This window comes from Phallusia mammillata, chromosome 1 (assembly GCF_965637545.1).
Source record: "Phallusia mammillata chromosome 1, kaPhaMamm4.hap1.1, whole genome shotgun sequence".
NCBI classification, from domain to species: domain Eukaryota; kingdom Metazoa; phylum Chordata; class Ascidiacea; order Phlebobranchia; family Ascidiidae; genus Phallusia; species Phallusia mammillata.
Window position 1 is genome coordinate 26,093,362 of NC_137252.1, and position 12,371 is coordinate 26,105,732.

The 12,371-nt window shown below is 36.1% G+C and overlaps 1 protein-coding gene across 1 annotated transcript; it reads left to right on the forward strand.

Annotated features, from left to right (window-relative positions):
• Positions 1 to 80: 80 nt before the first annotated feature.
• LOC145221617 (DIS3-like exonuclease 2) lies at positions 81 to 12,319 on the forward strand. The gene is made up of 24 exons (XM_080088040.1): positions 81 to 252; positions 418 to 525; positions 661 to 829; positions 1,173 to 1,277; positions 1,420 to 1,578; positions 1,886 to 1,984; positions 2,600 to 2,702; positions 2,976 to 3,073; positions 3,499 to 3,653; positions 3,811 to 3,955; positions 4,643 to 4,751; positions 5,184 to 5,404; positions 5,871 to 6,071; positions 6,955 to 7,091; positions 7,617 to 7,722; positions 8,084 to 8,161; positions 8,465 to 8,551; positions 8,661 to 8,808; positions 9,340 to 9,479; positions 10,198 to 10,302; positions 10,701 to 10,766; positions 11,041 to 11,093; positions 11,639 to 11,756; positions 12,019 to 12,319. Exons 1-24 carry the CDS (start codon positions 242 to 244, stop codon positions 12,088 to 12,090), a joined length of 2,793 nt encoding a protein of 930 aa, XP_079944166.1. The 5' UTR covers positions 81 to 241; the 3' UTR covers positions 12,091 to 12,319.
• The last annotated feature ends 52 nt before the right edge of the window (positions 12,320 to 12,371 follow it).

Here is a 12,371-nt window from a genome sequence, read left to right on the forward strand (position 1 = left end):
GTTGACATGCTATGAAAATTACCTCGTGTCAATCGTCTGTTTGTGTTTCATCATTTACATTAGTGGTATATGCATGCGTGTTGTTTCTGTCCGTTGCGTAACAAGGAGTTTTTATTTGACTAATCGTAACCTTTTTGGCAGTTGGCACTTTAGCAATAAAGTATAGGTATGTCATGTTCATAAAGCAGAAGCAAAACACAAGGCAACAACACTCAGCTCAAAACAAGAAACAATCAACTCAATGATTCGAAGGTATCGTTTTTTTACTTTCTTTGCTTGTTATAATGTAATTTGTAAGTTGTCTTGGGCAGAAACAAGACTTACAGGTAACTTTTAGGAGACATGAACACAAACAATACATTTGTTTGATTTTTTTAAGCGTAGGATCTTTTTTAAAAATAAACATTTAATTGAAAGATTTTCTATTTTGACGACACAAAAAACAAAGAGTTCGAAAATGCCATCAGCAAAATCAAAAAACGTTCCTCGAAGAAACCATCGCCATACATCAAGTTCTTCAAACAGGTTAGCAAAAATAAATTAACATTGTTCAGTTTCATGCAAACTCATCACAATGTTTGGTAAATTGATGATCCTTTTTAACTTTTCTACTTATCCTTTATCCAATAAATGTTTTGTTTTCACATCTTGCTTTTCAAGTCCCAGTAACAATTCCACCAAGAATTCCTTGAATATTTGGCCGAGTGATGAACATCGAGTAGTGACATTTTTTTGTAAAAACAAAAATGCCATTAACCTCGACCAACATATTGCTCCGTTTGGAACAGTGAAACAAGTTAGGTTTTTAACAAGAAAGAATGTTGTCCTGGTAAGCTATTTTTTGGTTTTGGTCTGTTTGCTATTCTTTGTTTTTTCTTGTTTTTTTTTAAGGAAAACATGATGATTTTTTAGGTACTTAAGTTTATGACTGTTAAATCTTGAATGTGTCTAAACGCATTGTATTAAAAGCTTTTGTGCAACAAAAAGCACTACAGACCAACAACAAATATTATTACATATAATGTACTTGTCCTGCAAAGTTTTTTCACAATCGTATTACTTAATGCCTTGTAAGTTACAATGAGTTTTAAAGGTATGTATTGGCATGTTGTTTTTAGTGTCAGGAGAATTAATGTTTTGCACAAATTTTAAATTACATACTACTTCTTCAGAACAGAATTGAAATGTCCACCAGTGCTGAAGCTAAGTCATTATGGGAAAGATATCGAACCAATTTATTAGATGGAGTGCTTGAGGTTAAGGCTGACACTTATCATGTAAGCATGTTTTATTTTACTGGTATACAAATGCTCTGTACTTGTTTGTAAGACACAACTAAAAACAGAATTCGTTAAAATGTCAAATATCAACCTTTAGTTTAAAGCTAGAGAAGAGGACAAACTGTTGTGTTTTTGTTAGACTTTATCACCAAACAATAACAAAGAAAGCCCCAAAAAGGTTTATGAAGACCATTGGAGTGCTGAAGACATTGCAAAAGGTGTTGAAAATGGAGATGTATTGACTGGCCGACTTCGTATCAACCCTAAAATGTTTAAATACGCTTTTGTTTCAAACAAGGTTTGACTTTTTTTTTTCGTTTTTTTTGTAGCCCAGAACCCATTCTTTAAATTAAATAAGTCTGGGAAACCATTTTAAATTTACATTGATAAGTTTGTAGAAGTATATTGTACATCTTTGTAACTCAAACATATTTTAGTTGTATGCAAAAAATAAGCCCTGTTTTTCAAGTTTAAATATTGAAATTGGGGTTTCCTTTAAAATCAGTCAGGTAAATTCAGATTTATAAGCGCCACTGTAACTATATTTTTTGGAAATGTTTCCTACTGCATAATTGAGTCGTATTTCCAATTTAGATTGTTTTAAGGTAGGCAAAGACATTGTTATCGTGGACCTGGAAGGAAGAAACCGGGCACTGGCAGGGGATGTGGTTGCAGTGAAACTAGTTGATCAGTCACAAAATTTGGTTAGTAGTTGTGTGATATTCAAAACCGTTTCACATGTTAAGCCCTATCACCAACTTGTTACTTCTTGTGTACATATTGATTTAAACTCTTTTTTACACTGACACCTGCAACTATTCTATGATGTCATTTATTGTGCTTTTGGGAATTTTCTTTTAAATGTGCTAGGGGGCATGCAAATAATTTTTAAGTTACCCTTCAGACAGGCAGTATGTATTGCATTGCCTACTTTATTTTCAAATTTAAACAACATGTCAAGTGGCAGGTGCTTTTTGTATGCAGGCCTGAGCAACGTCATGAGTGCACTTAGTTACTAGACCCCATTAATAAGTGTCAAGCATTGGTGGGTTACTAATTATTTGTACCTTAACATAGTTTGATAAACATTAAGAAAATTTGTGACAAACAGTTATGTGGCAGGTATAAACATATAACCCTAAACATTTTTAATCACCTGAATTTGTTTGTTTGTGCTTTGGGTTACAAATATAACACAGAGAGGAGTGGATTCGATATATAACATCTCAAGCGATTTGCAATGTGAACAGTTCCTTTTAAGTTTATTAATCTATGTTAAGTCTTGTGTAAAACCTCCTTTTTATTGCTTCCTTTTTCAGGATTCACCTGAACCAGTTTCTGAGCTGTGTAATGAGGTGGAATCTCTTAATGTAGCTCCCAACAATGACTCGGGATCTTCTGAGAATGCAAACTCCCCACCAGGTGACCTACTGATTTAGTATGTTTTGTAGGACAAAAAACGTTTTGTGAACTTGAATCAAAAATCATAAGGTTTACTACACACAACAAGCTGGGTATTCGATTTTTAATTTTTGAGCATATATTGTTATTTGGCATGAATTGTTTGTGCTCCAGAGATACAAAAAACAAGATGCAAAAGTAAAATTTATTTTCACAAAATCCATAATTCGTTTGAAATTGATGTTATGCAAACAGCATTGTTCAGAGAAAAACAACAACAATCTAACTGTACAGGGTCATTCAAGCAGCCAAGAAGTTTTGGAAAAGTTGTTGGAATTCTGGAAAGCAACCACTCGCGTCTTGCTAGCGGAAAAATTGAGATTCCTAAAAGGGTAAGATAGATGCAGAGTAAAGGGGTGATTTTTTTTCTCCAACTCCACACTGTTGCATATTATGAAACACCTATTGAGTGTTCAAGATCGTTGGGCTGGCTGCATGAAAACCCAATCCGTGATTCCAGTAATAATACAGATGTGCTATACATTTTTATAACCTATGCCTTGCCATGTAAAAATGTTTACCAGCTTGATATGATATTACACCTCTTAAAATACCTGACATACTGTAATGTGTTAATATTTAAAATTTAGTATACAAATGATCTTTAAACTTCCACGATAAAGCTTTATGATTACCAAGTACATGTTTTACCTGATTATAAGAAATGTTTTTAGATAACAGTCATTACGTTTAAAAATGGCTATCAGCATATCTGTACTTTCTAAAAAAAAACTATTCTTTATTTGACTTGTTGCAGGGTAATCCTCTATTTAAACCTGTCACAAGTGGCTTTCCATACGTAAGTCTAAATCAAAAAGACATTGATGAGAAAATTTCAAAGTATGACATCAGCAAAGTTCTATTCACAGCTAAAATCAAAAGCTGGGAATCTGATCATATTTTTCCAAAAGGGTAAGATTTTTTAAGTCACCTACTCTAAATTGGCAAAGTATTAAACTGTGTCAAAAATTGAGTATTTCCAACAGTTATGCTTAATGAACTCTACCGTTTGTATTTTAGTTGTATTTGTAAAGGTTTAATAGGATATTTTGTGTTGTATTTTTATCAGAGAGCTTGTTGACTGTATTGGTGAGGCAGGTGAAGTCGCCACAGAAACCACAAGCATTCTTATAGATCATGATGTTGATTTTCAAGATTTCAGTCCATCGGTTACTGACTGCCTTCCAAAAGATCTCCCATGGATGATCCCACAGGTTTGTTTATCATACATACATGTTGGTGCAATGCAGATACTTTGCAAGTAAAATATGACTTTTACTTTAATATTTATCATTTTTGTACATTCTGGGCCACTACCTAAAAACCACAGCGAACATTGAACACACATAAGGTTGAAGGTGTCTTGTATGGGATTCCGAACTGTCGATTATTTATAATAAAACTGCTGGAAGAGCAATACTTGTGTATACAATATGCCTGGCAGCTATAGCTTATTTATTGAACATACACATATTATGCTGCAACTAATTAGAAAAGTACTAGCAAATACTTGCATATGAAACATTTTTTATATCATAACCAGTGGTGAGATTCAGCCGGTTCGCACTGGTTCTATAGAACCGTCTCACGAAATTTTATAAGATGAGCGTACCGGTTAGCATTACTGGTTACGTTCAATGGAAGTATCACTTTTTGTAACAGAACCGGCTAAAAAATATGACTTTCATGATAGAACTAACTGACAAAAAATTTGAATCCTACCACTGATGCTGTTGACATGGGATTAGCACAATGTGCAAAATGTTTTCTTTTGTGCTGCCATTAGGTTTACTTTTGGAAATTTTTCAGTTGGAAGTTCGAGTACTGTTCTAGGATTTGTTCTCACCTTTTCTGTTTTTTTCCCTTTAAATTTGGTACAATAATTTGTCTGTTTTATAAAGGAGGAAAGGTCAAAACGAAGAGATTTCACTAAGGAGTGTATATTTTCAATCGATCCATCCACTGCCCGGGATCTTGATGATGCTCTGCACTGCAGAAAGCTGGAGAGTGGTAGGTCATTAAAACAAAATTTTAGTGGACCATAATTTTGGTCGATGGTATCTGTCGACTTGGATGTAAAACCTTACTTTACTATACAGTATACATATTATTAAACAGGTTGTAAACTGTAAGTTTGGTCGTTTGGAAAACATTTCAAAAACATACGGTTACAATTACAACTTTCTTTTTTGAGATGTGTTTATGCATGTGTATGCAGTAGTGCTTGAACTCAATGTAAAATAGTAATGTAGAACAGTTATACAAAAGGTACATTTTACCATGGTGTGTAAAATAGTAATACAGGTGTTTGTTATTCCATTGGTAAAAGACTGAAAAAAGAAACTCTGTTTATTTTTTCCAGATCGGCCAGCGAAATGTTCCCTTTCGTATTGTGCTTCCCAGAAAACAGATTTTTTATGTTTTATTCCTATTTTTTTGCAGGGCATTTCGAGGTTGGGGTGCATATTGCTGACGTCAGCTATTTCGTGAAGCCTAAAACTGAGCTGGACAAGGTCGCAAGTTCCCGCTGTACGACTGTGTACATGGTGGAGAAAGCCATACCCATGTTACCTTCTATGTTATGTGAAGATTTGTGCAGTCTAAACCCGGGGGTCGAGCGATTGGCCTTTTCTGTTGTGTGGACGATAGATAAGAAGGGCAAGGTAATGCACAGAACTCAATGATAGATTTTACATGCAGCTATTCCTGTGTTATTACAGGAGTATTCACGGACAGATACAAGATTATGACAAAATGCGCTATCAAACGATTTTGAACGTAGTTAGTCTCGTTTATCATCGTCTGCTTTCAAAGATTCGATTTATCACCGTCTTAATAATCTCAAATCAAAGTTTAAATTAGTTCGATGTGAGTCACTTTATCAACAATACGTTGTCAGCAAGAGTGTGTGACAACATTGAAAAGCAATATTAGGCAAATAAGGTTAACCTTTTTTCATCTCTTTAGTACTGTCAAAACTTGTTTTTTATATTTACCCCACAAGGCTTCCCATACTGTTCGCCGAGTTAAAAACGTCCACTCTAATGTGTGGTATATTATGTTCAAATTTGTATTGCCCGTGCATCAAATGGGTCCATGGAAAAACTCTCATTAAATGTTTTTTTACAGATTTATTCGCAGTGGTTTGGCCGTTCGATCATCCGTTCTTGTGTAAAGTTTAGTTACGACCATGCTCAGTCGTTTATCGATAATCCAGATCTCGATTTGGACAAGCCCGGTGACGTAGAAGGCGATGACGTAAGGTATCCCCCCATCACTGGTGGGTTCTCTCTCAATTTGATCAAGTCAAAAGTACTTCAGCTTCACGAGGTAACCAATGTTACACACATACAATAAATAGGCCAAAGAAAAAGTATGGATGTTGTTAAATATGGAACTTACGTTGAAAACGTTTAAAAAAACTTGTATTGCCATAAATGGAGAGCAACGTTGGTTAGCTTTGAATTGTACGTTTTGCGATACGAATTGTATTAACATATTACATGAGCTGATTTGACCTTTAACGTTTGCCCTTAAAGTAATTACGTTTTTTAACATAATACTAAAATAATAACACTTCAGATTCAAATACGTAAAAAATGTCGTACAGTAAACCTCGGTTAATCCGGACCCGTTTAGACCAAAACATTTGTACGGATTAGGCCAGGGGTGGGGAACCTGCGGCCCTTGATTAAAGGTTGTGCGGCCCGCAGAGACAATTGAATTTGAAATGTACTGACAAACGAGTCCAAATATTATATATTTTAAGCGGATTCATGCGCCCGATGCTATTCTTCTGCGACCTAGCAATATGTGGCTAGAATCAAATGCGAATTTTACTTGCAGATAAGCATATTTGGTAAGCAACGAAGTAAAATCACCTTGTGTTATACACAGGTGCGGCCCGCGAGCTAATATTGGCTATTGTATTTGGCCCCACAGTAACAAAGGTTGCCCACCCCTGGATTAGGCGATTGACCGACGTCGTTTAGTTAAAGCCTCACCACATGAAAAATTGTTTGTACCCCAAGTTGACGGAATAGGGCAAAGATCCGGATCCGGTTTAACCGAGGTCTTTTGTATATCCACACTTTTCGGCTTTTCTTGAAAACCTACCAGCTTACCACAATATTTAATCATTTCTATTTTTCAATTTGTCATGGTAACTATATCTGCTTGGCACGCGGAGTTGTTAAATTTATTTATTGTGCAGATTGCCCAAAACCTGCGGCGCCAACGAATCGACTCCGGAGCTTTGAAACTCGACCAAGTCCGTCTGGCTTATACACTAGATGCTGAGAGCGGAATGCCCAATGGATGTTACAAATATGTTTACAAGCAAAGCAATGAGTAAGCTGTTTTTTTTTTCAGTTTTTGGCCACTGGTTGAGAATGTTGTATTTCACCGATCACTAAATATAAGTGGTGACTTATCTATATTTGTTAAATCAGCAATCAATTTATCCACAAAATAATATCATATATGTTGTAGGACCATAGTGCATTAAGCTATTTTACAAAACGCCCAGAGGTAAGCATTGCTGACTATAGGTTGACTAGACCAAGTTAGAACTATCGATGTAGTTTTTGATTGGTGCTCTATGTCGTATACCCCAAAATGCTATAAACGTGTACTTTGCGATACATACAATCGTTGTTTTGTGAGTGTAATGTACAATCTAACACCGTGCTTATAATTAGAAGCGCTTATTGTTCGTTAGCTACAACAGGAAAAGCTGAAATTGCACCGGAAGGAAATAGGCGTCAACACACAATGCAGACAATTAAAAAAAACTTGTTTTTGTGTATAACAGTCCCTTTATGAGTATAACTTAGGGTTTGGCTTTTTACCCATGCAACACTTATATTCTTGCAGGTTAATTGAAGAATTCATGTTGCTTGCAAACATCTCTGTTGCCCACAAAATTTACAAACACCTGAAAGAGCAGGCTTTTCTGCGTTGTCACCCCGAACCGAAGCAGGTAACTATCAATAAAATCCCACAATAGTTTTTATGGCTTCTAATTGTAGCTCAAAATTTAACTAAAAAGGGTGATAACGCTTTAACCAGACGCGCAGTTTGTTGGGTAACAATTCGCTCTATATGGATGTTTTTAAAACACCCATGTTAAGATAAAATGTAGTATACATCTAGATTTTAATACTTTGGTGTGAGACAAAGTACTTGTGAGGACTTACTAAGGGTATATCTCACTTAAATTGTGTTTAAATTTCGGCCTGCGCTTTTAACACATCAAGTTGTCTTTACAATGTTTTTCGCCTTCTAGTTTAAACTGAACTCTGCCTAGCAAATTTTAATTTGTGTGCCTGACCACTTTACAGAATATGATGGAAGATGTTGTGTCGCATTGCAATGAAATCGGTTTCCAAATCGATGCCTCATCATCACAAAGCCTTGCAGTAAGTTTCGCTGTTGCAGTAAACACGAAAAAATATACAACGCCGAACAGTAAAAAACACGTCAACACCTTGAAGGTTGCCAAAAAGACTTTTTTGGGCCCTTCTCATGTTAAATAAGGCTTCGTGCGTTCAGTCATAGCTCACGCCTTTAGGTTTTACAAGCTTAGTATCTAAATTTTTAATAAGGGGGCCACGAACTATAAAAGTCGGGTGCTACCATACACCATATGATGTAACATTAACCAGCTGTTTGACAGTGACTGTAAAATCCTTTTTACATGAAATTAATCCATTTCTTCCTAGCGCTCCTTGAACATAGCTGCTGGAGAGGATGAGTTGGCGGATTGCCGAAAGCAGGCCCTTTTCATGCTTGCTATAAAACCACAACAGGTAAATGTTTAGAGTGCTTTGGCTGAGAAGCAAGTTTGACCACGTGACGTTTACCCAACATGATCACTTGATACTGGGCACTTGACACCAACTTTTTGATTTGTTGCAGCTAGCTCAGTACTTCTGCGCTGGTGCCGTTGAAGACGAGGAGCTGTACAGACATTACGCGTTGAACGTGCCACTTTATACACATTTCACATCTCCTATACGTCGCTATGCGGATGTCATCGTCCACCGGCAGCTTGCTTACGTATTAGGTACGTTATTTTTAAAAGCGCAGCCATTTTCCTTTTGGTTGGTTGAGGCTTAGGGACGTTTTATAGTAGCAAAGCGAAATAATCTAGAATAGCCAAATCGAGTGCGAGTCTTTTACAATATTTGCAAAAAACTAAGAGGCCAATATCTGTGGGTGACTAATACTTTCCCTCACCATAGACTGTAAAATGAAAACAAGGCATTTCAAGTCTCAACCTACTGACTTACATTAGTAAGGATTTACGGAGGTAGCCAACAATGAAACAGATTAAGACAAAGATATCCATTGTGTCCGTTTCTTAATGTAGCAATTTGGAATCGTACATGTAGAGTAAGGTTTGGACTTCATAGATGTGTTTTTTGCGTGGTCTCCCAAGCATTTCCATATGGTAAGGCACAGGCTAGAAAAATCTAAAAAAAATATCGATATATGTATGCCGTGATCGCTGGTCTACATCGACGCTTCAGGGCTGGCCCCAGTGTGAATTTGTTCATCTTTTGCCAGTTAATTTATGTTTTTGTGTTTCTTGCAGGAGACAAATCTGAATCGAATTTAATGGAAACCGACGCATCCGTTCTTCATAAACAGGCACAACTTTGCAACGATAAAAAGATGAACTCAAAGTCAGCCCAGGAACAAAGTATAAATCTCTTCTTCACTTTAATGGTCAATGTGAGTATTAAGGCATTTTTTATTTTACTCAAGTGTATGTTTTGTTCAAAAGACTTCCATATAGTAATGTTCTAATCATAAATTATACTACGCCAGGGGTCGGCAACCCCTGGCACGCATGCCAAGCCCTGTTACACTGCTTGTTATGGTTTTTATCGTATCATTGTTATAAAATTCAGCCTTACATGCACAAAACGCTCTGTTTTCTCTTTATTATTGATATCTGCTGGCACGAACCACTATTATTTAGAAAAACTTTGGCACGCGAGGTCATTAACACATGGAAATAAAAAGTAAATTGGCACGCGTCGCCTAAAAGGTTGCCGAACCCTGTACTACGCCATACCAAATCAGAAGGCGTCATACCGAATCAGTAGGTCGATAAGCATGACCATATGGCATATGGCAAGGCGTAGGTTAAAAAATAGCCTGTGGTGGGATTCGAACCCACGACTGGAGCTTTTCAAGTACTTGCGCTTTAGTAGCTGAACAACACAGGCCCAGCGATTAACCCGTCGAATGTTGAATCACAACTACCGTTCCCTGCCTAGTATGCTGCACCTGTAATGTTCTAATGTTCCCTTATCAACTCTAAACAACAACTAGTTCGGCTTTTGTCAGGAGTCTTTTTGGTTAAACTTCGTATTTGTTAACTGAGCATTTTTAGTGTAGGCCTATATTTTTCAAATATATTTACCAAACGCTTCCTTGTTTTTAGAATTTCGGTCCTCTGGAATGTCGCGGTATGGTTATGTACGTTTACGATCACAGTTTTGACGTCATCTCCATCGAATATGGAGTTGTGAAGCGCGTATACCTAGAGGTAGGTTACATATAACATTCTCATTATGAAGCATTTGTTCACAAACTATTCTTTTTGTTCAACCGGCAAATATACAGTAATGTACACCATCTTCAAACGTTTGGACCATATGGGGAGTACTAAAGGGTAGAGATGAAATATGCCTGGCAACAACGCTATTTTTATTTCTTCACAAACTTGTTGTATACTTCAACAGTCATTTATGTATTTGTGAGGGGATTATAATAGTGTGGCTGTTTTTTCTCACATGCCCGTCGAGAAATTACTCTAAGATCATTCTTTTCTCTAACGTTGCCTTACCAACATGTCGCACAAAAACAGCAAAACTCTATATTGAAAAAAATCAATAGTGTATTGTAAGTTGTATGTGAAAACTGTGTATGTATGTTTTTCACCAGGAGCTTCCATTGCTTTCATTTAAAACTGATGAAACAAAGCGAACGGGAAAAGATTTGCAAGTAAACGTAAGTGAAAGTAAATGTTCGCATTTATCCGTCCTTGACTCGTGTGTTTTTGTGAACTTCGTTCCTGGTTATGACCATCATATAATCAACAATTTCCTAAATATAAAAAGTTTAACCAAGAAATACCTTGTGACATAGCTAAAGGTTAACAAATTAAAGAAGTTAGAAACCTATAAAATATATTTAGTATCTTGCGAAACAAACTTTAAATTTTTCTCGGTTTACGTTGTTGCCTAACACACTATTCATTTAATCAGAAAATATTATTTTTCAGGTTTTGAAGCTAAAATGGCCGACAGGCGATTTGGAAGGAAGAAATAAAGTTGGGTGAGTTAAACAAATAATATAGATTCCAAACCGCCGTGATTGTGTCGCTGCTGTGCTTCATTCGTTTACCATACCTTATAGGCAGGGTTGCCATATAATACAGTTCTTATTTCTAAGATTTGTCCTTATTTTGAACGGTAGCGTCTTGGTAAAATTTATTGTCCTTATTTCTAAGAAAGGTCCTTGTTGTTTGACCTGAGTCGTTACTTTGTCTTATTTTTAACAATTACAAGGAACAAACTTAGCGAAATGACAGTCAAATCTATGCTAGGCTATAGGAAAATAAATGTAGATCTGAGATGTCGTAAGATGCACGAAACCTTTTTAAACGGACAAGGAGTTGCTGGAACAGATTGTTTCTGGCAAATATTTGATATCTCATGGCTTGTACCAATGCAAAAAAATGTTTTTCGAAATGTTTGTTTCGTATGAAAATTTATTTTTTTGGTCCTCCTTATTTTGGCGTCCTTGTCGATGGCAACCCTGCTTATAGGCTGATCTAATTTAGATTGCATTTACGCATACATTAATACGGTATTTACCAGCAAACAACCGCCAAATTACGAGCAATGTGGAGAAGGCGTAGAACAAACAATCGACGTATTTGATATTGTTGACCTGGTTCTTTTCAAATCCAGCCCGCATTCCGTTAGAAAGTTTTCGGTAAGTTACTGTTTTTTGATTTGTAACTTAAGATCTGTATGGAGCAGTGACATGAAAACAACCGAAAGAATTTCATTTGTCCATTTAAAAAAGCTCACATGATCAGATATGATGCCCCAAAGGTTAACATCATGAAATGCAAAAATGATCATGAACCACTTGCATGAGTTGGTTTCAAAAATACTTATTTGCTGTTGATTGTGTGTCTTTTTTATTAGTTTTATTATATCGTGTATAATACGGAATGACACTTTTGTTCTAGGTGTCAATTAAAAGACCGGATGAAAATGCTGTCACAGAACAATCAACTACTGCACGAAACTCTATGTTTTAACAAAAAATGTGTTTTATTTTCGTTGCTTTTATTCCAATCATTTCCATTTTTGTGTTGCGCAGTCTTTCAAGGATTTTAGCACAGGTTGCCTATAGCTTTATTAGCTACTGATAGTTTGTATAAATTTTGCCTTACTGGAACCCAAAAAATAGCAATTTAAGGTTGTTAAGTTATTTTGCTGTGCATTTTTCCCAATGGTGCTTGCTCGAAATAAACTGCTTGGCATCTACTTTACGAACAAACCCATGTATAAGCGTTTGAATTTTGCGTTACGCTGAAGC